The following is a 24,843-nucleotide window of genomic DNA, read 5'->3' as shown; positions in this document are numbered from 1 at the left end:
TTTGTTTTGTAATAAATCAAATATGGATTTTAAGAGAAATATAAAAAAAATTGCATTTTAAGTTTTGCACAGTTTCTTCATATTTTTATAAAGCATCTGTAACATTTTATTTCAGATTAAAAATTACATCATTACCTGAATATATACAAAACACATCTGTAAAATCTGTAGTGTTTTAATAACACACTTAAACCATGATGGTAAACAGACGAATAATACAAAAGAGGAAATATTAAGAGAATATTTTTTAGATGTCCAAGTCTTGAAGGTTACCCCAACTTGGTCCCACTTTGACTTTTACGTGAAGCTTTACATATAATTTAACAACGCACTCCATCTCTCGCTTCACAATTTGTGCAACCTGTAAGAAATGTATTTTAAATGCTATATATATATATTTATAGATTCTATTATAAATTACATATTCAGAAAAACATCCTAATTACCTGGATTACATCTTCCTCTGCAACTTCATAGATGAGTTCATCATGCAGCTGAAGTATAAAAAAGCCTCCTCGAGGATACCTTAACTGATTTCTGTGCCGAACACCTAAAATTTACATTAAATCAAAATTCATTCACATCATCTAATACTAAAAAGGTTGTAAGATAAAGTCTGTCATACCCAATCTGACTGTAGGGTGCTGATGCGATGTGGGCTCTTCTGGAAAAGCTGCTTCCAGTCGGCGCTGGATGTTAATGGTTGCTAATTTGACAATGTCAGCAGCAGAGCCCTGCACCGTTGAGTTCACTGCCTGACGCTCTGCCTGAAAAGAAAGAGTCCCATTTACAAAGACCTTTCCTTACCACATATTCCACAGAAGCATTTTTCAGAAAATTTCAATGAAGATTATGCTTACATGAGACTTTATGTACAAATTTGAGTCCTTTATTCCAGGCAAGAAACGCTTTCTGCCAAGTAGTGTCTTCACATAGCCATTTACCACACATTTCTTCACAGTTTCACGAAGAAAGGTCTGTATGCCTTTAAGTAAAATAAATTACACTTAATATCATTGCAGCATATTCTGAAAGCACAGCTTTCCAATTTTTATTTTACCTGTGTATCTGGATTTAAAAGTCTCAATGTAACAGGCAGCATCATTCTCCTCAATGCCCATTTGCTCTCCAAGTGACTTTGCTCCCATGCCATAGATTATTCCATAGCAAATCTGTTGACGTAAGATTTCAGAGACAACCAATAAACTCTCAGTAAGAGTAGTACCACCAATCTATCCTCAAGCTTCTGCTGGGACTGAACATGAAATGATAAGCATATTAAAGATCATAACTCAGAGATGTGTGAATTCTTAAAAGAAAATAATTGAGAATTATTCTGATCTGGAATTTTTACATCTTTTTGATCGAAGCGGGTTGTAAAGTGTTTTGTGATTTAGCCATATACCTATTCAGGTGCAGAAGTCAAGTCAGTTTTATTTGTAAAGCACCTTTCACAACACACATTGTTTCAAAGAAGACAAAATGTGCTAATTTACCAAATTAAAGGGATAGTTCACTCAAAAATGAAAATTCTCTCATAATTTACTCACCCTCAAGCCATCACAGATGTGTATGACTTTCTTCTACAGAACACAAATTATGATTTTTAGAAAAATATCACAACTCTGTAGGTCCATACAATGCAAGTGAATGGTGCCAAAAATTGTGATGCTCCAAAAAGCACACAAAGGCATCATAAAATGTATCCGTACGACTCCAGTGATTTAACCCATATTTCCAGAAGTGATAGGATAGGTGTGGGTAAAAAAACAGATAAATATTTAAGCCACCCCTTTTTTTGCTTTAAATTCTTCTCCCTGCTCAGTAGGGGGCAGAATGCATGAAGAATTTGAAACACCAAAAAACACAAGAAGAATGTTAAAGTGATATTTTGCTCACCCACACCTATCATGTCACTTCTGAAGACTTATGTGATTTTTGAGTAAATTATAAGAGAATTACATTTTTGGGGGTGAACTAACCCTTTAACCTGAAAATATGATGTTAAATGAAATTCAGCTGTGATGTAAACTGCTGCTTAAAAATTATTTCACAATAATCACTTATAAAGTAAAATGTGCTTAACCTGTTTGGCCTGCTGTCTCAGATTATCATTAACTGAAGCTGGGTCCACCATTTTCCACTCAGCTGCTATGCTTTTAAACACATCTGCACCACTGTTGAGCACCTGGAGAAGTCGTCTGTCCCGTGAAAGATGCGCTAAGATACGGAGCTCCAACTGTGAGTAGTCCGCAGCCAGAATTAGCCCTCCTAACGAAATACGTAAAATCGAAACTGTTTATGTGGCATAAAAATTGCATAAGCCCACTGATATTCTTAAGATAACATCTCCTTTATTATGATACAGGCTGCTGTTTGTGCAAAGAAACTCCAAATCTAGACAGCAAAATGTAATACCTGAAAAAGGAACGAAAGCATGTCTCATGCTCACAAAAAATGGCATCCCTTTCTCTGGTAATTTGTCTGGTATTTTTAAAAGAGGTGCCAGCTGCCGATTTATCTTTGACTTTTTACACCTGAAATGAAAATAAAAATAACAAATATACTAAATGTAGAATAAAATAGGAGAAAATCATTTAAACAATACAAGTCTGTACCATGTCTTGCTTGCACCGCGCTGTGATGGCTGACTTTCTTCAATTAAGGTTGGCATCTGAATTTCAAAATCTTTTGGAACATTCTGAATATTTGGTTCTGTGAAGCTCACCCGACCTATGAAAGACAAACATTCAAATACATTTGACTGTCCTAAGAAGTAGGTCTCTTTTAGGTTATATGTTCATGTTCCACACCTGTGGCAGTATGTGACTGTGAGATTGGATATAGTCTGTCCATCTTCAGCTGTGTGTTCCACCTCTTCTCTCTTTGCAAGGGGAAAACCACTTTTGTCAAAGCATTTGTGATCCTTCTCCACTCAAGGATAACTCCTGGTAACTGATGCAATGGTTTGAGCTTTTCCAAAACATCCTGATTAAAAAAAGGAGAGGAGCATATTTAGGAAGTGTATCCCACAGGTTTAAACGATTGAAATATGTAATGACTCTGAGAATCTATTGGACTGTGGAATGAACCTTGGTTGTGCTGAACTGTTTCGAAAGTTTTACACGGGATCCTGCTCTTCTAGTGTAGCCCAGAGTCTTCTTATTCTTTAGACCATTTAAATCTCCATTGGGAGGCAGCTTCAACTCAAGAAACAACACCTATAACAGTTGATATAAAGGAGTATAGATATTTGTTACACAGGAAAAGGAGAATTGAAACATTAAAGTTTAAATGTATTCAAATTAAGGTTCCCAAACTTTTTGACAAATACATTTTTATGGTATTTCCATGAATTTTCAACGATTACTCATTGGATTGGAGTTTATAGAGAATGCACTTATGAATAGCACTTTCTAGCCAATTAAAGATTTTAGAGTAGAGCATTACTACAAAAAATGACATTCAATATAGAAATTTCTGTAACTTTCATAACATATGTTCAGGAATGTTTTAGGCCTGGAAATCCCTATTTTAAAATTCCCTGATGTTTAAAGTTTTTCTATGAATGTACTTGTAAACAGGGGTACCTGTAAAATAACAAATAATAAAATAAGCCTGTCTTTATTTTGAGTGGAGAGAATGAGAGTGACCTCAGCAATATCCTCCGGATTGGTCAATGAGAAGCTGTGTCCTGCAAGCTGATAGGCTTGAGATTCAAGGGTGCTGAGCTTGGCCTGCATCACATGCTTCTGCGTCTCACATTCTGCAACACTGAACCCAATTCCATTCAGCTCCAACAGAGCTAAGCAGTACTGGGTGGGCATCTCCACTTTCTTAAACACATCTACAAATCAAATGAAGTGGACATCAAATAATTTGTAACATAACCATTTTTTGTCTAGACAATTTTGAAGAGGCTAAAATTATGCTTGTTACCTAAGAAACCATCCTTTTCTAGGAAAATATTGAGGTGCGTCATGACTCTGAAGACCAAAACAGACTCAATGGCAGCTCTGAAGCGTCCAGGTTGACTGGCATCTCCAAAGATTCCTAAGCTCTGTACACCCTGACCGGGACTGATTCCCTCCAACATCGGGAGATCCTCAGGAGCAAAGCTGGTAATCATGTTGTGGAGGGTTCGCTCTTTGGAGCTTGAATCCAGAAGCCAACATGCAATCTATATTTAAGTAAAAAGAATGGTTGAATTAGAAACCCTACCTTATGAGAATCTATTTTTTAAATGGAAATATACAAATATGCTGTGTCAAACAATTATTCTCTTTAGATAGACCATCCTGTCCAACCTTTGGGTCTTCAAATTTAAGATGCATAGTGAGCCCGCAAGCCAGAAGAAGTGTCTTGTACAGCTGAATAAAGTCATAAGTAACCATCACTCTCTCAGCATCTGAGAATGATGCTTGATCCAAGCAGCACTGAATTTGCTTCAGTCTTTCCTCCATGGTCAGATTCTCATCGAGAGGTGGTGGAGCCAAGCTGGCACTTATACCTGTTTGGAAAAAGTGTTCAGAGGAAGCATTATGTTAAGTGATATTTTATAAAGGAAAATGCTTTTTAAGGTCTCTCTGCACAAGTTGTGCTTTGCAAATTTCAAATAAATCAATAGATCGATTACATTTAGACCTTAGTTTGGGTTTATAAGTGACACATCTTCAATACCTTTTTCTGACAGCTCCTGTTGTAGGGATACAAAATATGCATCTTTTGCTCCCCAGCATATCGATACACCAATGACAACAAGGTCATCATGACCTTTTAAAAGGAAGCCATCTTTTCTTTTATTTCTCAAGGGAGAAGTTGCTTCAAAAAGAGGATAACATGAAAGTTTATAAACTTTAAGAAATTGCATTTTCTTCAACTTTAGGATATAAACTCATTTAGTTTTTTAAAGTCTTACGTTTTTTAAATTTTCCACCTATAACGTTCTCAGGTCTCATAGTGCTGCAGTCTATCTTCTCACAGGCAACAGCAAGTGAAAATCTTTCCTTTGTTTTCCACTCCTTTACAAATGTTTGGAAAAGCCTTGTATCACTTGCCACATCAATTATGGTAAATGACTCTGGACTGCAGGAGTTAGAAGCAGGAAGTGATGGGCATTGAGAAAGTCTTGCAAAGCCCTCATCAGCCAGAGTCGTCTCCAACTCTAACACTGAGTTTGTCTTCAAATAAGGTTGATCATCTTTCTGTGTAATGGAATTGGAATTTGGATCCAATTCAGACCCCTGCTTAGTTTTGTGATTAAGTGGTGATTGTAAAGCTGAGGTGGTCATTTTGACCCTTGGTGTGACTGGATCATTAACAGCTGTGGGAGGAATCAGGTCATTAGGGGTCACTGGTTTTGCCTGGACAACCCTTAAGTCTTCGTTTGTTGCGTTTCTTGGACATCCCCACTCAATCCCATGGTTTGCGTGTGCTGTTGGGGAAACAGCTCGCTCCTCGTGAATAGCAATGACATTAGGCTCCACCACAGTTGAAAGTGACTGCCTTGAAGCCTCATCTAGAGTTGAAAACTGATCAGACCATTGATCAAAAATGTCCTGCATTCCTGGGCTGATGTGAAATGAATAACCATTTAACACAGGTCTTTCAGATGTCATTTCTGAACGAGGTTCATTGCTTTGAGATAAGTGTAGTTCAGACACAATGTCATCTATATATGTGGGTTTCTCTGCTTCGTCTGGGCCCAATCTTGGTCCTTCACAACTCTTGGCAACACTGTTGAATTTTTCAAGGTAGTGCTCTCCAATAAGTAATGAATCTCCCCATTCTGACAAGTTGAAAGATGATTCACCCCACTGCATTGCTTCTTGATCGTCTGTTGGCACAGATTCTCTCCTCTCCTGATTGAGTTCTGGAGAAGAAGGGTCATTTGAATTAGCACGTACCTTAGCGACCATCTCATCCTTGCCATCCACTGCTGCTTCCACCATGGCATCCAAGATGGAATTGTCATAGAGACTGTCAAATAGAAAGCTGCTGCTCCTGTTGGGGCTATTGTTTGTGGACTCATGATTTTCTTTTTGGTCAGCTGGTTTATTTGCACATGATTCTTCTTCAGAAGCTTGATTACTGTAATTTAAAATATTCTCCAACTGGCTGTCTGTAAGTGAAATGTTATATTTAGGTTTGACTTCAATTGGCAAGGGGCTGTGATGTTGTTTTGTTTGGCCACAACCTTCAGCTGGGTCTTTGTTTTTCTTATATTCTAATGATGATAACGGTTTGATAATTCTCATCTTACCTCCTAAATCAACATGGTTTCCATCCTGTTTACTTTCCTTGAAAATTTTTAAGTTAGCATTGCCATCTGAAAAATCATCCGCCTGAAGCAACATTTTCTCAGTCTGTGTATCAAGCTGAAAACTATCACCAAACTCCTCCAATTCATTTGTGTACAAGTCAGGAGATCTAAACTTCTCAGAATTATATTCAAACTCATTTGTAACCCTGGGTTTTATGTGTGAGCTAAAATCTGATTGAACATTCTTATAATTCAGGCTTGCTGTCTCATCTCTGTGGCTGAAATTCCTGAAACTAGTTGTAACTGCTAATTTGTTTAGTTGATTTTTAGTTTCAGTCTGAAGTTCATTTGCAGTTTGATTTAAATGTTTTGTTTTAGATGTGCACTTTTTCCCCTTATTTGAAGGGAATACATGGGTTGCATTTGGGGCCTCCCCATCCTGAAGTGGTCGGCATAAGTGAGATACGACTAGGTTCTGCTCAGCAATGAAAGACTGGAATTTTATATTTTCTTTATCTGTTCTACAATCAGATTCAGGTTCCTCAAAATTAGAGCCAAGCTCTTCGACAGTTTTCGTTGGTTTACTGTCATTTGCAATTAGTGTTGTTGTTTTAGCTCCAATGATTGTAGGTCCTGCTCCAGCAATATCGTCAAAATCCACCCTTCTGCGTTTTAAGAGTGGTCTTGCAGAATGTTGGTCATTGTCAGAGATAAAGTTACTCTCTAGACTGGAATTTTGTCCCAAGTTCCTTTGAACTGATTTTAAAGAAAAATTTGATGACCCAGCAATTATCGGGTTGTTGTGACAACCCTTGTCTTTCAAATTGATGGATTTAAGAACTTTGTGCAATGCAATTGACTGCAGTTCAAACTTCTTAGCTGACTGACACTGGGCAGATGTTACATCATCTGCCTGATGTATAGTGATTTCCGTGACAGAGTCAATGTCCAATGGCTTTTCCACATTACCAGTGAACTTTACTGGCCTCATAGGAGAATGAGTGTCAAGAGATTTGTCCACTAATATATTCTGTTCTGCCTCTGCTTCTCTTGATCTCATTTCATCATTTTGCCCCTGTTCATGTACTGGACTCCTTGACCTGGTCTGTTTTTCATTTAACAATTCCTTTAGTGAACTGGAATCTGGTTGGGCATTTGCTGAGAGGGAGTTCGGGTTCCACTCCACCCCAAGAACAGCCAAATCCTGTTGTAGGAGCAGTCTGGCCTCAGCTACGATCTGTTGAGCAGCCTCTTTTTCGGTCAAGGCCTTTTTTCCACTGACCCAGATACAACGCATGCTCTTGCGTTCATGAGCCTCCACCTCACTCTCATCCACTGCTTGTCTGGAGCTGCAGAGATATGACATAAAATACTCACATTCTGAAATAAATATGAAGACATAACAATAAGTTTCAATATTGAAAGTGATTGGAATGGGATTCACACATGCCGTATGCTTCCCAAAAATGACAAACATGAGATAAAATAAATCTTCAAGCTGAACAAAGTTCATCTGTTACCTTTTGAAAGGGATGGCTTTTCTGAGGGCCTTCTCCACCTCTGTAATATCAGCCCTTGCCACGTCTGCCACAGTAACGAATCCAGAGCTGTAGAGCATACGTGCTCTCTGGGCGTTCAGTATAGAAATTCGAACCAGATCACACAACTCCCTCTGGACTCCAAAACTCAGACGACTTTGGAACTGGGATAGAAGCAGCTCCAGGTTGTGCCATCCAAGCCGATTACAGAAGACTGTAACCATTCCTGCCAAAATTGTAAACCAAATTTTACCATTGTAGGTTGGGATGAATTGGACATACAGTGGGTACGGAAAGTATTCAGACCCCCTTAAATTTTTCACTCTTTGTTATATTGCAGCCATTTGCTAAAATCATTTAAGTTCATTTTTTTTCCTCATTATTGTACACACAGCACCCCATATTGACAGAAAAACACAGAATTGTTGACATTTTTGCACATTTATTAAAAAAGAAAAACTGAAATATCACATGGTCCTAAGTATTCAGACCCTTTGCTGTGACACTCATATATTTACAGTGAGGAAAATAAGTATTTGAACACCCTGCTATTTTGCAAGTTCTCCCACTTAGAAATCATGGAGGGGTCTGAAATTGTCATCGTAGGTGCATGTCCACTGTGAGAGACATAATCTAAAAAAAAAATCCAGAAATCACAATGTATGATTTTTTAACTATTTATTTGTATGATACAGCTGCAAATAAGTATTTGAACACCTGAGAAAATCAATGTTAATATTTGATACAGTAGCCTTTGTTTGCAATTACAGAGGTCAAACGTTTCCTGTAGTTTTTCACCAGGTTTGCACACACTGCAGGAGGGATTTTGGCCCACTCCTCCACACAGATCTTCTCTAGATCAGTCAGGTTTCTGGGCTGTCGCTGAGAAACACGGAGTTTGAGCTCCCTCCAAAGATTCTCTATTGGGTATAGGTCTGGAGACTGGCTAGGCCACGCCAGAACCTTGATATGCTTCTTACAGAGCCACTCCTTGGTTATCCTGGCTGTGTGCTTCGGGTCATTGTCATGTTGGAAGACCCAGCCTCGACCCATCTTCAATGCTCTAACTGAGGGAAGGAGGTTGTTCCCCAAAATCTCGCAATACATGGCCCCGGTCATCCTCTCCTTAATACAGTGCAGTCGCCCTGTCCCATGTGCAGAAAAACACCCCCAAAGCATGATGCTACCACCCCCATGCTTCACAGTAGGGATGGTGTTCTTGGGATGGTACTCATCATTCTTCTTCCTCCAAACACGGTTAGTGGAATTATGACCAAAAAGTTCTATTTTGGTCTCATCTGACCACATGACTTTCTCCCATGACTCCTCTGGATCATCCAAATGGTCATTGGCAAACTTAAGACGGGCCTTGACATGTGCTGGTTTAAGCAGGGGAACCTTCCGTGCCATGCATGATTTCAAACCATGACGTCTTAGTGTATTACCAACAGTAACCTTGGAAACGGTGGTCCCAGCTCTTTTCAGGTCATTGACCAGCTCCTCCCCTGTAGTTCTGGGCTGATTTCTCACCTTTCTTAGGATCATTGAGACCACACGAGGTGAGATCTTGCATGGAGCCCCAGCCCGAGGGAGATTGACAGTCATGTTTAGCTTCTTCCATTTTCTAATGATTGCTCCAACAGTGGACCTTTTTTCACCAAGCTGCTTGGCAATTTCCCCGTAGCCCTTTCCAGCCTTGTGGAGGTGTACAATTTTGTCTCTAGTGTCTTTGGACAGCTCTTTGGTCTTGGTCATGTTAGTAGTTGGATTCTTACTGATTATATGGGATGGACAGGTGTCTTTATGCACCTAATGACCTCAAATAGGTGCATCTAATTTAGGATAATAAATGGAGTGGAGGTGGACATTTTAAAGGCAGACTAACAGGTCTTTGAGGGTCAGAATTCTAGCTGATAGACAGGTGTTCAAATACTTATTTGCAGCTGTATCATACAAATAAATAGTTAAAAAATCATACATTGTGATTTCTGGATTTTTTTTTTTTAATTATGTCTCTCACAGTGGACATGCACCTACGATGACAATTTTAGACCCCTCCATGTTTTCTAAGTGGGAGAACTTGCAAAATAGCAGGGTGTTCAAATACTTATTTTCCTCACTGTAACTCAGGTGCTGTCCATTTCTTCTGATCATCCTTGAGATGGTTCTACACCTTCAATTGAGTCCAGCTGTGTTTGATTATACTGACTGGACTTGATTAGGAAAGCCACACACCTGTCTATATAAGACCTTACAGCTCACAGTGCATGTCAGAGCAAATGAGAATCATGAGGTCAAAGGAACTGCCTGAAGAGCTCAGAGACAGAATTGTGGCAAGGCACAGATCTGGCCTAGGTTACAAAAAAATTTAAGTGCCCTTAAGGTTCATAAGAGCACAGTGGCCTCCATAATCCTTAAATGGAAGATGTTTGGGACGACCAGAACCCTTCCTAGAGCTGGCCGTCCGGCCAAACTGAGCTATCGGGGGAGAAGAGCCTTGGTGAGAGAGGTAAAGAAGAACCCAAAGATCACTGTGGCTGAGCTCCAGAGATGCAGTCGGGAGCTGGGAGAAAGTTGTAGTAAGTCTTTAAGTAAGATGGCTGCAGCCATCCACCAGTCGGGGCTTTATGGCAGAGTGGCCCAACGGAAGCCTCTCCTCAGTGCAAGACACATGAAAGCCCGCATGGAGTTTGCTAAAAAAACACCTGAAGGACTCCAAGATGGTTATAAATAAGATTCTCTGGTCTGATGAGACCAAGATAGAACTTTTTGGCCTTAATTCTAAGCGGTATGTGTGGAGAAAACCAGGCACTGCTCATCACCTGTCCAATACAGTCTCAACAGTGAAGCATGGTGGTGGCAGCATCATGCTGTAGGGGTGTTTTTCAGCTGCAGGGACAGGACGACTGGTTGCAATCGAGGGAAAGATGAATGCCGCCAATTGCAGGGATATCCTGGACGAAAACCTTCTCCAGAGTGCTCTGGACCTCAGACTGGGCCGAAGGATCACCTTCCAACAAGACAATGACCCTAAGCACACCGCTAAAATAACGAAGGAGTGGCTTCACAACAACTCCGTGACTGTTCTTGAATGGCCCAGCCAGAGCCCTGATTAAACCCAATTGAGCATCTCTGGAGAGACCTGAAAATGGCTGTCCACCAACGTTTACATCCAACATGACAGAACTGGAGAGGATCTGCAAGGAGGAATGGCAGAGGATACCCAAATCCAGATGTGAAAAACTTGTTGCATCTTTCCCAAAAAGACTCATGGCTTTATTAGATCAAAAGGGTGCTTCTACTAAATACTGAACAAAGGGTCTGAATACTTGGGACCATGTGATATTTCAGTTTTTCTTTTTTAATAAATGTGCAAAAATGTCAACAATTCTGTGTTTTTCTGTCAATATGGGGTGCTGTGTGTACAATAATGAGGAAAAAAAATGAACTTAAATGATTTTAGCAAACGGCTGCAATATAACAAAGAGTGAAAAATTTAAGGGGGTCTGAATACTTTCCGTACCCACTGTACATGCTAGACATAAATCTATTTAAAAAAAATCTCACATTGGTTGTCTCTTATACTGAAATGTGCCGATAGTATGAATAGATGCCAATGTACCTGCATATGTTGAGGCAGACTGTTGAAGTGACTGAAGCTGTCCTCGGCTACAGCCATACTTTTTTGCAACAGCTCCAATAGGTTCTTCACTAACCAAGTCGAACAGAACCAATGTTGTGAAAAAACTGCAGGACAAAAATTACACAGTGACATTATACTATCAAATTCTAAACATTAATTTAGTGTAACACCCTGAATTCACAAAATACAAAGTACCGTTTATGAATAGCCATCTGTCTGCGTTGCTTCTCTGTTTTAGCAATCAATTTTCCACTAACGGAGCGAGCCAAGAAACCTTCTTGGATGCCCACCATCTCAGCCACTCGCTTCATTGCAGAGGGTAGTTGCTCCCACATACAGAAGAACTGGTACCAGTCAATTGTTGTCCAGTCCACATACACAGGTGTTATCTTGGAAATGCATGGCATGTGAAGCTTTGTTTATAACCCATGTAATTTGTATAAAGAAACAATCTGTACTTTAGATGATAAAAGTGGAGTACAGAACTTTTTTGTCTACCTGGTAGAGAATATGCAGGTCATTTTCCAAAACAAATCCTTTCATTGCTCTCTGGAGATCTGCAAAAATCCCCAAGGCCTCTGGTGGTGATAAAGATGAAGACAGAGTCGCAGAGCCTAGATGCGTGGAGCAGTACCTCTCCACTGTGACATAAACAAATAACACATTGCCAACATCTACCGCACAAAAATACTGATGATTTTTAATGAGTCAATGTTTTCTTACCATCTCCCTCCTTCTGTATGTGAATGAACTCATTGTCCATCAGCCACTCTGTACATGCCTCAATTGCACCCTTGCTTCGAGATTCTGATTCAGTTCCCTCCTGATGTGGCTGTTCGGCTGCCATATTTGCTGCTAGCAGAGTGCAGGAAGCATACATCCTCACATCCTGTGGTGAGCTGGCAACTCCTCCAACAATAATCTTCAATAAAACAAGGAGATGGACTTAAAGCAACACAATAAACTAAAATCAATAAACAAAAAAAAAACAGAAGTTCCTACCTCTAGGATGGCCCTGAGCATGCTAGTAGTAACACCTTCACCCTCCTTCTTCACCAGGCAGCTGCTGATTGGTTTAAGTGTGCCCTGGATGAGGCTCAACCCCTTCACACGCTCAGCCTCTTTACAGACCAGCACACTCTCACCTGAATGAGCACATCCCTCATTACATCCCTTATAACACAATTTATTACTAAACATCTTGAATAGGTTATATTATGTGCAACACTGTTCAACTTTAAATTAAGATTTTTAGAAGAATTTCTCAGCTCTGTAGGTCTATACAATGCAAGAGAATGGGTGCCAAAATTTTGAGGCTCCAAAAATCACACAAGTCAGCATAAAAGTAATCCACAAGACTCCAGTGGTTAAATAAATGTGTTCAGAAGCGATATGATAGGTGTGAGAAACAAATAAATATTTAAGTCCTTTTTTACTACAATTTATTTTCCCTGCTCAATCTTCTCTTTAACTTTCACTTTCACATTCTTCTTCTTGTGTTTTTGGAGATTCACATTCTTCATGCATATCACCCCCCTACTGGCAGAGAGAACATTTGAGTCGTATGGATTATTTTTATGATGCCTTTATGTGCTTTTTGGAGCATCAAAAGTTTGGCACCCATTCACTTGCATTGTATGGATATACAGAGCTTAAATATTCTTCTAAAAATCATAATTTGTGGGTGAACTATCACTTTAACAGTAGCCACAAGCTTGCTAAATTACCATTTTATATTTTACATCCTTTTATTTAAACAATTAACCTCTGCCTCTGAAACATCTGGCACTCACCCAGTGTGTCTACACCTTTACGCCCAGCCCGTCCAACCATCTGTTTATAAGTCATTATATCCAACAAATGACCATTGAAAACAGGAGTTCTGATAATCACACGACGAGCAGGCAGATTTACACCAGAGGACAAGGTGGATGTGGCAACTAGCACCCTAATGTAGCCTTGACGAAAAGCACCTTCTAGAATGTCCCGCTCATCAAATGTCAAACCTAAAACAAAGGGGGGTTAATAAACACTCTAATTAAATAGTAATAATAGGCAATTATAAACTTATTTTAGTTTAATGATGTAGATTTAACATGATCAAAGTGCAAGTACCTGCATGGTGGAAGGCTACCCCCCAGGGAACAGTCCGCTGAAGGACTTGGTCTAGGCCTGCAGGAGTCCGCTTAAGCTGGGCCACCACATCCTGAAGACCTTCTGGTTTCAGAGAAATACTTTGCACTCCAGAGCCTGACTGCATCTCTGCAAAAATAATTATAATGATAATGTTTGAGCACACTACTTCACTAATGGAATGAAAATGCATAACATCTACAACTGCACATATCTATTAATAAACCTTTGTGATGGAGATTGTAAAACTCCCTGCCAATGCTATCTGCCAGCTTCTCACACCAGTTTTTTGAAGGACAGAAGAGCAGAGCAGAGTGTCCATCCTGCACTGTCTCAAAGCAGAGGCTCACAATGTGATCATCATCTCCCTAAGGACAGAAGAATATTTTGAATTTGTATTTGAACATATGTTAAAGCTGTTGTGTGTTATTTCTTCAAACTTGAAATTATCTTTTTTTTTCTTTTCAGCTGAACATGCAGAGTCAACTAAAAGTAAACACTTTTTATGTTGATTTCACAGTGGTACAGAAATTACACACTTCAGCTTTAAAAGATTTGGTTCCTTAACATTAAAAGGCAAAGTAGAGCCTGTGTTATACAATAATGTATACACATACATGTTTTGGAAAGAAACCAACAAATATGCCAAACTATCACCTTAAAAGGAAGAGATGGAGTGAACTGTCTGACAAGGTTCAGAGAGCCATCATAGACATTTGTGCCAATCTTGACCCACTCCATCAGTGGCACAGGACGATAGTTAGTGCTATAAAGCTCAGCATTTAACCAGCGGGCAAGAAGATCCAAGTTTGGAAGTGTGGCACTCATACCAATAATCTGCACAGCCGCAGTTGTACGTGGGCCAGAGCACCTTCAAATTGGAAAGATGTGAGTTGTCAGTATTAATATTGGTTATCTTATAATTATATTATATTATCATAAGAACTGGAGCATTGTTGTCTTTTTGAATATCACATTTCAACACTGACGTACACACACCTTAGTGCATTTCTTTGTGCAATGTATTTAATTTTAGTCAGCAAAAGTTCCAACAGATATCCACGACCAGAGTCACCAAGCATGTGCAGCTCATCGACCACAACAATTCCTGCAATTGGGGAAAGCACTTTGTTTTACAAGATTTCCTTAATGCACAGTAACATGAGAGGTGTCAGAAATTTACCAAGTAGATCCAGTTTGTCTTCTTCAATAAGCCTGTTAATGAGTCCATTAGCTTTCTCTATCGTGCACACAGCAACATCCAGGGCTGAAAACCCACCAGCTGCAGAAGTGTTACCCATGTACCCCTCTACTCTGATCCCTGCCTCCTGAAACACATTCTAAGTGAAAATATCCAAACATGCACGTTAGGAAAACTGAAACAAGTTCCCCTAAAAACTGTGTGGACTCTCAACATAAAGAAAATGGACAAGTTTTTAACTTCAGACATGCATGGATTGAAATATTTAGTATTTTGCATTTATAGTTGCCCCTAACAAGGACAAGCATGTAAGAAGGAAAATACAATAAATGATCAGTGTACTAGATGACAGCTTACAGTGATGTATGCACTCATGAAATGTGAACCAACCTGTAAATAAAACATCTTCTCACGTGCAACAGAAACGAAAGGGAGTATGAACATTGCCTTTTGTCCAGTTTCTAGAACTCTCTTCAAGATTAATAACTCAGAAACCAAAGTTTTCCCTGCACTGGTTGGAGCTGAAGAGAGAAACAAAAGATTTGTTTTATTATTATTATTATTCGCTCAGATATATCAAATATTCTAGGAAAGTACCCTATAACCAGAAGTTATCAACTACTTCCCTTGTAAATTTACATCTATTTTGGTTGCGCTTCAATTTACAGTGTGTGTACTTTCAGTATACTTACTATGTACTTACCCAAGAAATAACTGTGTAACATTAGGTAACTGCATGTACTTAATATGGGTTAAGGTTAGGGTTAGTGTTAGGTTTAGGGTTAATACCTAGTAATTACTGTAGTTGTTGTGATTATATAGTAATAAATGTAGAACAGTACTGTAAAAGAAAGTGCTACCTCTATTTTCTATTTCACAGGTTTAAAAACACCCAACAGAATATTATTTGTCAGACTATTATAACATCTTATTCTTTCCTTCACATAAATGATTGTTGTATGTCATTCCAGTATGCAATGTACAGAGCATCCGGAAAGTATTCACAGCTCTTCACTTTTTCTACATTTTGTTATGTTACAGCCTTATTCCAAAATTGATTAAATTCAATATTTTCCTCCAAATTCTACAAACAATACCCCATAATGACAATGTGAAAGAAGTTTGTTTTAAATATTTGCAAATTTATTACAAATAAAAAAACGATTACAAAATCACATGTACATAAGTATTCACAGCCTTTGCTCAATACTTTGTTGAAGCACCTTTGGCACCAATTACAGCCTCAAGTCTTTTTGAGTATGATGCTACAAGATTGGCACACCTATTTTTGGGCAGTTTCTCCCATTATTCTTTGCAGGACCTCTCAAGATCCATCAGGTTGGATGGGGAGCATCGGTGCACAGCCATTTTCAGATCTCTCCAGAGATGTTCAATCGGGTTCAAGTCTGGGTTCTGGCTGGGCCACTCAAGGACATTCTCAAAGTTGTCCCATAGCCACTCCTTTGTCTTGGCTGTGTGCTTAGGGTCATTGTCCTGTTGGAAGATGAACCTTCACCCCAGTCTGAGGTCCAGAGCGCTCTGAAGCAGGTTTTCATGAAGGATGTCTCTGTACATTGCGGCATTCATCTTTCCCTCGATCCTGACTAGTCTCCCAGTTCCTGCCGCTGAAAAATGTCCCCACAGCATGATGCTGCCACCACCATGCTTCATTGTAGGGATGGTATTGTCCAGGTGATGAGCGGTGCCTGGTTTCCTCCAGACATGACGCTTGCCATTCAGGCCAAAGAGTTCAATCTTTTCTTTCTCATGGTCTGAGAGTCCTTCAGGAGTCTTCTGGTAAACTCCAGGCAGGCTGTCATGTGCCTTTTACTGAGGAGTGGCTTCCTTCTGGCCACTCTACCATACAGGTCTGATTGGTGGAGTGCTGCAGAGATGGCTGTTCTTCTGGAAGGTTCTCCTTTCTCCAAAAAGAAACGCTGGTCTCTGTCAGAGTGACCATCGGGTTCTTGGTCACCTCCCTGACTAAGGCCCTTCTCCCCCGATCGCTCAGTTTAGCCGGGCGGCCAGCTCTAGGAAGAGTCCCGGTGGTTCCAAACTTCTTCCATTTACGGATGATGGAGGCCACTGTGCTCATTGGGACCTTCAATGCTGCAGAAATCATTCTGTACCCTTCCCCAGTTCTGTGCCTTGATGCAATCCTGTCTCGGAGGTCTACAGACAATTCCTTGAACTTCATGGCTTGGTTTGTGCTCTGACATGCACTATTAACTGTGGGACCTAATATAGACAGGTGTGTACCTTTCCAAATCATGTCCAATCAACAGAATTTACCACAGGTGGACGCCAATCAAGTTGTGAAAACATCTCAAGGATGATTAGTGGAAACAGGATGCACCTGAGCTCAATTTTGAGTGTCATGGCAAAGGCTGTGATTACTTATGTACATGTGATTTATTTTGTTTTTTATTTTTTATAAATTTGCAAAGATTTCAAACAAACTTCTTTCACATTGTCATTATGGGATATTGTGTGTAGAATTTTGAGGAAATTAATTAATTTAATCAATTTTGGAATAAGGCTGTAACATAACAAAATGTGGAAAAATTGAAGCGCTGTGAATACTTTCCAGATGCACTGAATGTGATTTCTATGAAAACATCAAAAAGACAAAGTAAATATTTGCTGTAAATAAGAAAAACCTAGAGTTACCAGAATATACCAGGTTCTGGCCCTCCAACACTTTGCCCAAGGTCAGACATTCCGCCTGCCACTCAAACATTCTTTGGACTCCTAGACAAAGGTACTTCTCAAGAACAGGCTTAGGGAGCCCCCAACTGGAGAGCAAAAGCTTATCTGACTGATCAGCAGGATATCCCATATGAATACTTTGGGCTGTTTAGTGTAACAAACAGAAAATAATTAATTAATGACATGGAAGCATCCATACTGATTAACCAATCAATCATATTTCATTGATTTTTGTGTTAGGACAATTCAGTAAAAAGGTAAAAACCTACAAATATAACATGGTTGTGTTTCTTCAACTTCGGGCACTTTTAGCACTGTGGATTTCTAAAACGTATTCTCCTAGACCACTTTTTATTTTCTCAACAAACAATGTTCAACAGTGTATACTGGAGATGTATGCCATTTTTTCTAAAAGTTTGAAAATCCCCACCTCAAGTGTCATTTCCAGCACATCTCAAATTCTGTATTGTGTTTAATAGAATTCTGTGGTAGAAATGACACTGATGGAAATTATATTTTTTTTAATAAAAATTAGACTTAATTTTTCTTGCTAAGGCAAATTTCATATCTCTCAATTTATGCATCCTTAATAGACACAAGTAAATAATATTTTCACACTTTTTATAATTTGGCAAAATTATCACTTGATTGAAAATGACACCCTGTAAAAATGTTCTGCTCACAAGTGATATATAACTTGATTTTTCAATGTTTTCTTTAAACATCACTTCTCGTATTTCATCTCAAGCACATTCTTCACTTAGTTAACAAGTACACTTATTTATTTATTTTTTTTAAAGAAAGACATTTGCCACTTTAGGGCAGATATTATTTTGGAAAACATTTAAATAATTTCACAATAAATACTGGGTAAAAAAGTGGTTTACATTTATGTTAGTCTTTGTTTAAATTATCATAGTTTTAAACATGTAATAATTAGTATTTTTATATGCAGTTTCGTAGTTCAGTATTGAAAATCTGGGTCTGGGACAAGGCTAAAATAATCAAATCTAGATGTAAAAGGCATATAAAAAGAGCCAAAAATAAATGATGATGGCCTCGTAAAAAAAATAAAAATAAATCCAGTCATACAACAAAAAGAAAAAAGTTGAAATCTGTTTGCTCTAGTAAAAATTCACCTCTGGGACATGAAAGTGCTGGAAGTTGAAGAAAAACACATGAATAAAACCTGAAAAAAAGACAATATTCACAACCAGTTCTGAATTTTTTATCCTTTAAAGGAGATCTATTATGCCACTTTTTACAAGATGTAATATAAGTCTCAGGAGTCCACAGAATGTGTCTGTGAAGTTTCAGCTCAAAATACCCCACGGATCATTTATTATACCATGTTATAAATGCCTCTTTTTGGGTGGAATCAAAAACACGCTGATTTTACGCTGTGCTTCGATCGCATCACAGCACAGTGACAGCACTCATAAAGATAATAAACGATATTCGCTTAAATACTGATACAGGCAAATTATCAGTACTGGTACTACTCGACCTCAGTGCTGCATTTGACACTGTCGATCACAACATATTTCTTGATAGGTTGGAAAACTGGGTGGGGCTTTCTGGGATGGTCCTAAAATGGTTCAAGTCATACTTATAAGGGAGAGGTTATTATGTGAGTATAGGAGACCATAAGTCTGAGTGGACGTCCATGACATGTGGAGTCCCTCAAGGCTCAATTCTTGCGCCACTCCTGTTCAACCTGTATATGCTCCCAATGAGCCAAATAATGAGAAAGAACCAAATTGCTTACCACAGCTATGCAGACGACACACAGATCTACTTAGCCCTATCACCTAACGATTACAGCCCCGTTGACTCCCTGTGCCAATGCATTGATGAAGTAAACAGTTGGATGTGCCAAAACTTTCTTCAGTTAAACAAAGACAAAACTGAAGTCATTGTGTTTGGAAACAAAGATGAAGTTCTCAAGGTGAATGCATACCTTGACGCTAGGGGTCAATCAACTAAAAATCAAGTCAGGAATCTTGGTGTGTCTCTAGAGTCAGACCTTAGTTTCAGTACTCATGTCAAAGCAATAACTAAATCAGCATACTATCATCTGAAAAAATATTGCAAGAATTAGATGCTTTGTTTCCAGTCAAGACCTAGAGAAACTTGTGTATGCTTTCATCACCAGCAGGGTGGATTATTGTAATGGACTCCTCACTGGCCTTCCCAAAAAGACCATAAGACAGTTGCAGCTCATACAGAACGCTGCTGCCAGGATTCTGAACAGAACCAGAAAATATGAACATATCACACCAGTCCTCAGGTCTTTACACCGGCTCCCAGTTACATTTAGGATTGATTTTAAAGTATTATTACTGGTATATAAATCACTCAATGGGCTAGGACCTCAATATATTGCAGATATGCTCACTGAATATAAACCCAACAGATCACTCAGATCATTAGGATCACATCAGCTAGAAATACCAAAGGTTCACTCTAAGCAAGGAGAGTCTGCTTTTAGCTATTATGCCAGCCGCAGCTGGAACCAGCTTCCAGAAGAGATCAGATGTGCTCCTACAGTAGTCACATTCAAATCCAGACTCAAAACACATCTGTTTAGCTGTGCATTTACTGAATGAGCACTGTGCCACTGTGTATCCGACTGTTTGTACTGTATTTTATTTTATTTTATATTCTAAACTGTTTCAATTATTCTTATTTTTTTAATTCTTATTTTAATCTCTTCTATGTAAAGCACTTTGAATTACCATTGTGTATGAAATGTACTATATAAATAAACTTGCCTTGCCTTGCCTTGCCTTGAGTGTCTCTTTAAATGCAAATGAGCTACAGTAACAACAAATCAGAAACTATATGACTGACAGCGTAAATACCGCTCGGTTCTCCCGATGACCAGTCCACCCCTGATCAGCCCCAAATTGCGTTGGCCAACCGGAAAAATGCCCGGTATGCCAGATTACCAGTCCGGGTTGTCCACTGCATCTTCAGTGGCTCTGATGCTGGGAGTACATGAGGACTCTTATGTTCTCTTTTACAGCCAACAACAGAACACTTATGATACTTAAGAAAGAAAATGCCGGACTGTGTGTGTGTGTAGAGGAGGATCTATGATAATAGGGTGGAGTCAGTCACCAGTCGTGGGCGAGGCCAAAACTATTCTTTTTGACTCACTGTTTTTGATTAATAGACATATAAGAAAGAGGAGTGGGTGGACTTTTAACATTGTAGGGTGGTTGTGTACACACACTGCTCACATTTATGTGCAAACACCATGTAAAAGTGAATTTTGCATAATAGGTCCCCTTTAAAATAATTTTTTGCATAGTGACAGCAACCAAGCCAACAGTGGAGACATCTATCAGTACCCTACCTGCATCAGGTAGTGTAGCATCAGTGAGGATGCTGAGATCCAGACCAGGTGGAGGAGTGAGCACCGAAACTGAAAGGTTTTTGAGTGATCTTTTCTGCTGTTGCAACACAGATTGCTCTTTTGCAGCTGCCATATGTCTTGGACTGAAGAGAATGTAATCCTTGAAGGTAGTGAGAGAGTCTTCTGTGTTGATGTGTTTACTGGACTTTAAATGTGACCTGTCATTTGCACCTTTGGATGTTTTTTTCAAGGAAATAAAGTTATTTTGCGGTGAAGAATATTCTGTGTCCCTCAACTCACAATCATGAGCCTGCCCTCCTGCTTCTGTCTTTTTGGTTTCACTGAATAACAGCTTCTGAGCCAAATCCCTCCAATCTTTCTCTTTTTTCACTTGTGTTCTGTATCTCTTACATTCTGATGATGGCCATGCAGACACTGGAATTGTGGGGCTGATATTTTCTGCATTTTGCATTTGTTGCTCACAACTACTTTCTGGTATTACAGGTAAGTCAGTGCTTTTCTTCATTGATGGTAATTCAGATCCAGATGGCTTTACAGATGTGGAGCTTTGTTGAATGTTTTCATCTTTCTTGAATTTCAAGATCTCGGGACCCAGTTCCGCCATAGCTTGTAAAATATCCTCATCCATAGCTAAAGTAGAGTCTCCTGGCATCAATTGCTTATTCTGGCTTTGCTTTGAGGAGAAATAGCAATTATTGACATAAACATAAAACAAAGCTTATAAGTGGAACAATGTTATAAATCAAAGAGAATATAAAAACATACTTCTGGCCCATTGCATCTTCCGTTCTGTATATCTGTTTCAGAGGAGCATGCCCGGTGCTGGTGAACTGATTGTCTTTGTGATGATTTTTCATCTTCAAGAACTATGCTATATAAAAAAAACAACCAGTGTTGGTGTTAACAATTATTACAATTCATATGTTGGGGGAAAATGACAAGCTGCTTAAACAAAAACAATAGGTTTTAACCATTTATGTGATACATAGGAATCTAGTACCCATACTAATAAACAGCTCTGTAATTTAAACACGAACTTTTTTTTTTAATTAAATATCAGTATGATTAAGTCTCCCTTATTTATTGTGTACATTAAACACAGTTCTGAAAGTCAGTTAAAGAAGGGTCTAAGATTAAGTGAGAAGGGGACCATCGAAAGCTCCATGTCTTTCAAGTTTGAAAACACAATCGTGTACATATACACAAACAAGAAATCTAAACAGTTTCATTTTGCTGACATCTCTTACCTGTTTTTCTTTACAATCCGATGCTGTCCCAAATACATCTTCCTTGTCGTTGATGTAGTCGTCACATAAATAAATAAATAAATAAATAAATGACTATTTATTCATAAACTTTACCTATAATATCTTAGCTGAGTGAGAGAAAAAAAAAGGTCAATGTTTGCTAAGGTAGCTGTTGCACTGCTACCTCTCGTCGCTTCACATATACAAACTCATGTCAGTGAATTAAAAAGTATTCATAACATTACTGCCATTTTTGTTTTCTTCAGAATAATAAAGTCAATTACATAACACTATTGTAAACTCGTTTACGTGATGTTTCATTCCTCACTGTTTGTGTGTTTCAATATTTGTTTGAATGTTGAATGGCAATCCTTAGAAATCAAAACAAAGTTAAACAAAAACAAAACAGACACAAATCAAAGAGCCCGCGGTGTTTCAATACAGTTGTCCCGGGTGAAAAACATAGACAATGCTGAAAGTTCCGCCATTGATTTTATAAACAAAGGACAAAATATTCATTCAACTTTAGCAAAACTTTTGGTATCAAGAAAGGAGAATTCAATTAATATGGCACATTTTCTTTTAATGTGACGGAAGATAATATTTACATTACAAATGTATATTATTGTTATATTCCATGGATTTCTCGCTTAGCTACGATACAAGGCAAGTTTATTTATATAGCACATTTTATACACAATGGTAATTCAAAGTGCTTTACATAGAAGAGATTAAAATAAGAATTAAAAAAATAAGAATAATTGAAACAGTTTAGATTATAAAATAAAATAAAATACAGTACAAACAGTCGGATACACAGTGGCACAGTGCTCATTCAGTAAATGCACAGCTAAACAGATGTGTTTTGAGTCTGGATTGAATGTGACTACTGTAGGAGCACATCTGATCTCTTCTGGAAGCTGGTTCCAGCTGCGGCTGGCAGACTCTCCTTGCTTAGAGTGAACCCTTGGTATTTCTAGCTGATGTGATCCTAATGATGCAACACTGACTCCTGCCGTATGAACGAGGCGCAAGATTTTGGCACATTATTTCAAACGGTATCAAACATGATAATAATACACTATAACTTAATAAAAAAACGTTATATTAATTGTTTTTTAACCCTTAATAAATGAAAATATAACACAGTTAAATGGCATGAAATGATGATGAAATGATGCGTGAAGTGATCGTCTGTGTTTCGCAACTGCTGTCGGTTCCTTCAATAACATTGTGCCCCCCTAGGGAGTTGATGCCACACCCAGACTGGGTAGTAGGGCTATGCGTGTAGGGAGCAGCGGAACTGATAATAGAATATTGCACCATATCAAAGAAAAATAAATAACAATTTGAAAAACTACAGCATCCCACAAATTGAAATAAATTAAAAAAGAAAGATGCTATTTCACATGTGCATTTAAAGTATAACTTTAATATATAATGTATAAAAACAAAGTGCATATAAATGTAACAATTCAAAACGAATACAATATGAACAACATAATAAGTTGGCTCCGCCCTCCCTCACGCATCTTTGGTTCATTGGTTGACACTGCGTTTCTGATTGACAGGAACAACATGTGAGGCTGTTTGTCTGAGCAGACAGTCACAACGAATGTGTGTGCGCTTGAGCATTTAGGTCTATTGTATTCATTTTTTCGCTCTTTGAATTAGTTAATTCTATTCATTTAAATCTTTTGATTATTCATATCTTTTATGTATATATATATATATATATATATATATATATATATTATTTTTATTAAAAGATTCGGCTCTTCTGATATGCGAGCCGGCTCCCAACGTTCACCAAAGAGCCGACACAGCCGACTCGATCGCGAACGACCCATCACTAATGTGGGAGAAAGCATAGAGCAAGATATTAGCTCTGTCTGTATTTGAAAATACGGAACACAAGTATCTCAGCTCTGTTGGTCCATACAATGCAATGAATTGTTGCCAGAAATTTGAAGATCCAAAAAGCACATAAAGGCAGTATAAAAGTAATCCATACATCTCCATTGGTTAAATCCATGTCTTCAGGAGCAGAAACATTTGCCAAATTTTTTAAATGTTTTGCGTGTTTGTTTTTTGTGTGTGGAAGTTTAGCATTTTCTTGCGGTTCCCTCTTTTTTTATTCTTTCTTTGAACAACATTATTTATACTTTTAATAATAGATTTTAAATATGAAATCAACCTAATGAACTTCCTCTGAAATGTCTTTTTTTTTTAATGTTTACCAGTTGTTTAAATAAGAACTCATGAGCAACACAAGGGCTCTGGTGAGTTGCACAATCCTTTCCCTGCAAGACTGTTTTTTCTACCCATGCTGCAAAGGCTGTCTCAGGAACCAATAAAAAGTATGTGTTGTGATGCAGTTCAAATGGTTGGTTGCTCGGCATTTTTGCAGATTATTCCTGTGAAGTATGGGTGTTTGTAATTACTGTTGTTATAACATTGCTATTACAGGTGTGTGTGTTTAAGTGTCTGTCTGTACAGTGGAAATGATTAAGCTTTGAATACTTTTCTTTAGGGCAACATGCGTTCACATGTGACTTACAAAATGTGGACTACAGGTACAGGCTGTCCATTAAGATCCAGAAACCAAGATATATTTAGTGTGATGTTTTTGGTGGATGTTTGTGCCTTCTTTGGCATTAATGCTGGTGACCTTCAAAGGTACGATTTTAAGCAGTTACTTCATTTAAAGTGATAGTTCACCCAAAAA

General features: G+C 38.4%; 1 protein-coding gene across 1 annotated transcript; it reads right to left on the bottom strand.

The window, feature by feature from the left end:
- Positions 1–87: 87 nt before the first annotated feature.
- Positions 88–22,153, bottom strand: LOC127624900 (DNA polymerase theta-like). The gene is made up of 32 exons (XM_052099841.1): positions 22,116–22,153; positions 21,634–21,739; positions 20,848–21,541; positions 17,448–17,630; positions 15,168–15,298; positions 14,760–14,916; positions 14,576–14,684; positions 14,234–14,447; positions 13,803–13,944; positions 13,559–13,705; positions 13,237–13,449; positions 12,446–12,588; positions 12,167–12,365; positions 11,942–12,084; positions 11,639–11,832; positions 11,423–11,547; positions 7,783–8,026; positions 4,919–7,611; positions 4,681–4,821; positions 4,308–4,510; positions 3,940–4,180; positions 3,654–3,847; positions 3,093–3,221; positions 2,814–2,988; positions 2,619–2,733; positions 2,419–2,537; positions 2,087–2,271; positions 1,061–1,172; positions 861–985; positions 626–767; positions 447–550; positions 88–361 (listed from the first exon to the last, which is right to left on the bottom strand). Exons 1-32 carry the CDS (start codon positions 22,151–22,153, stop codon positions 248–250), a joined length of 7,974 nt encoding a protein of 2,657 aa, XP_051955801.1. The 3' UTR covers positions 88–247.
- Positions 22,154–24,843: the final 2,690 nt, after the last annotated feature.

Source organism: Xyrauchen texanus, chromosome 31 (assembly GCF_025860055.1).
Source record: "Xyrauchen texanus isolate HMW12.3.18 chromosome 31, RBS_HiC_50CHRs, whole genome shotgun sequence".
In the NCBI taxonomy this organism is placed as follows: domain Eukaryota; kingdom Metazoa; phylum Chordata; class Actinopteri; order Cypriniformes; family Catostomidae; genus Xyrauchen; species Xyrauchen texanus.
Note: the sequence above shows the minus strand (reverse complement) of the source record. Positions and strands in the feature narration are given on the sequence as shown.

Coding starts and splice junctions, on each gene's coding strand:
- LOC127624900 (XM_052099841.1), bottom strand. CDS start 22,153: ATGTATTTGGGACAGCATCGGATTGTAAAGAAAAACAG. Junction 12,085..12,166: donor CATACAGAAGGAGGGAGATG/GTAAGAAAACAT, acceptor TTTATGTCACAG/TGGAGAGGTACTGCTCCACG. Junction 2,272..2,418: donor TGCTTTCGTTCCTTTTTCAG/GTATTACATTTT, acceptor GTATTTCGTTAG/GAGGGCTAATTCTGGCTGCG.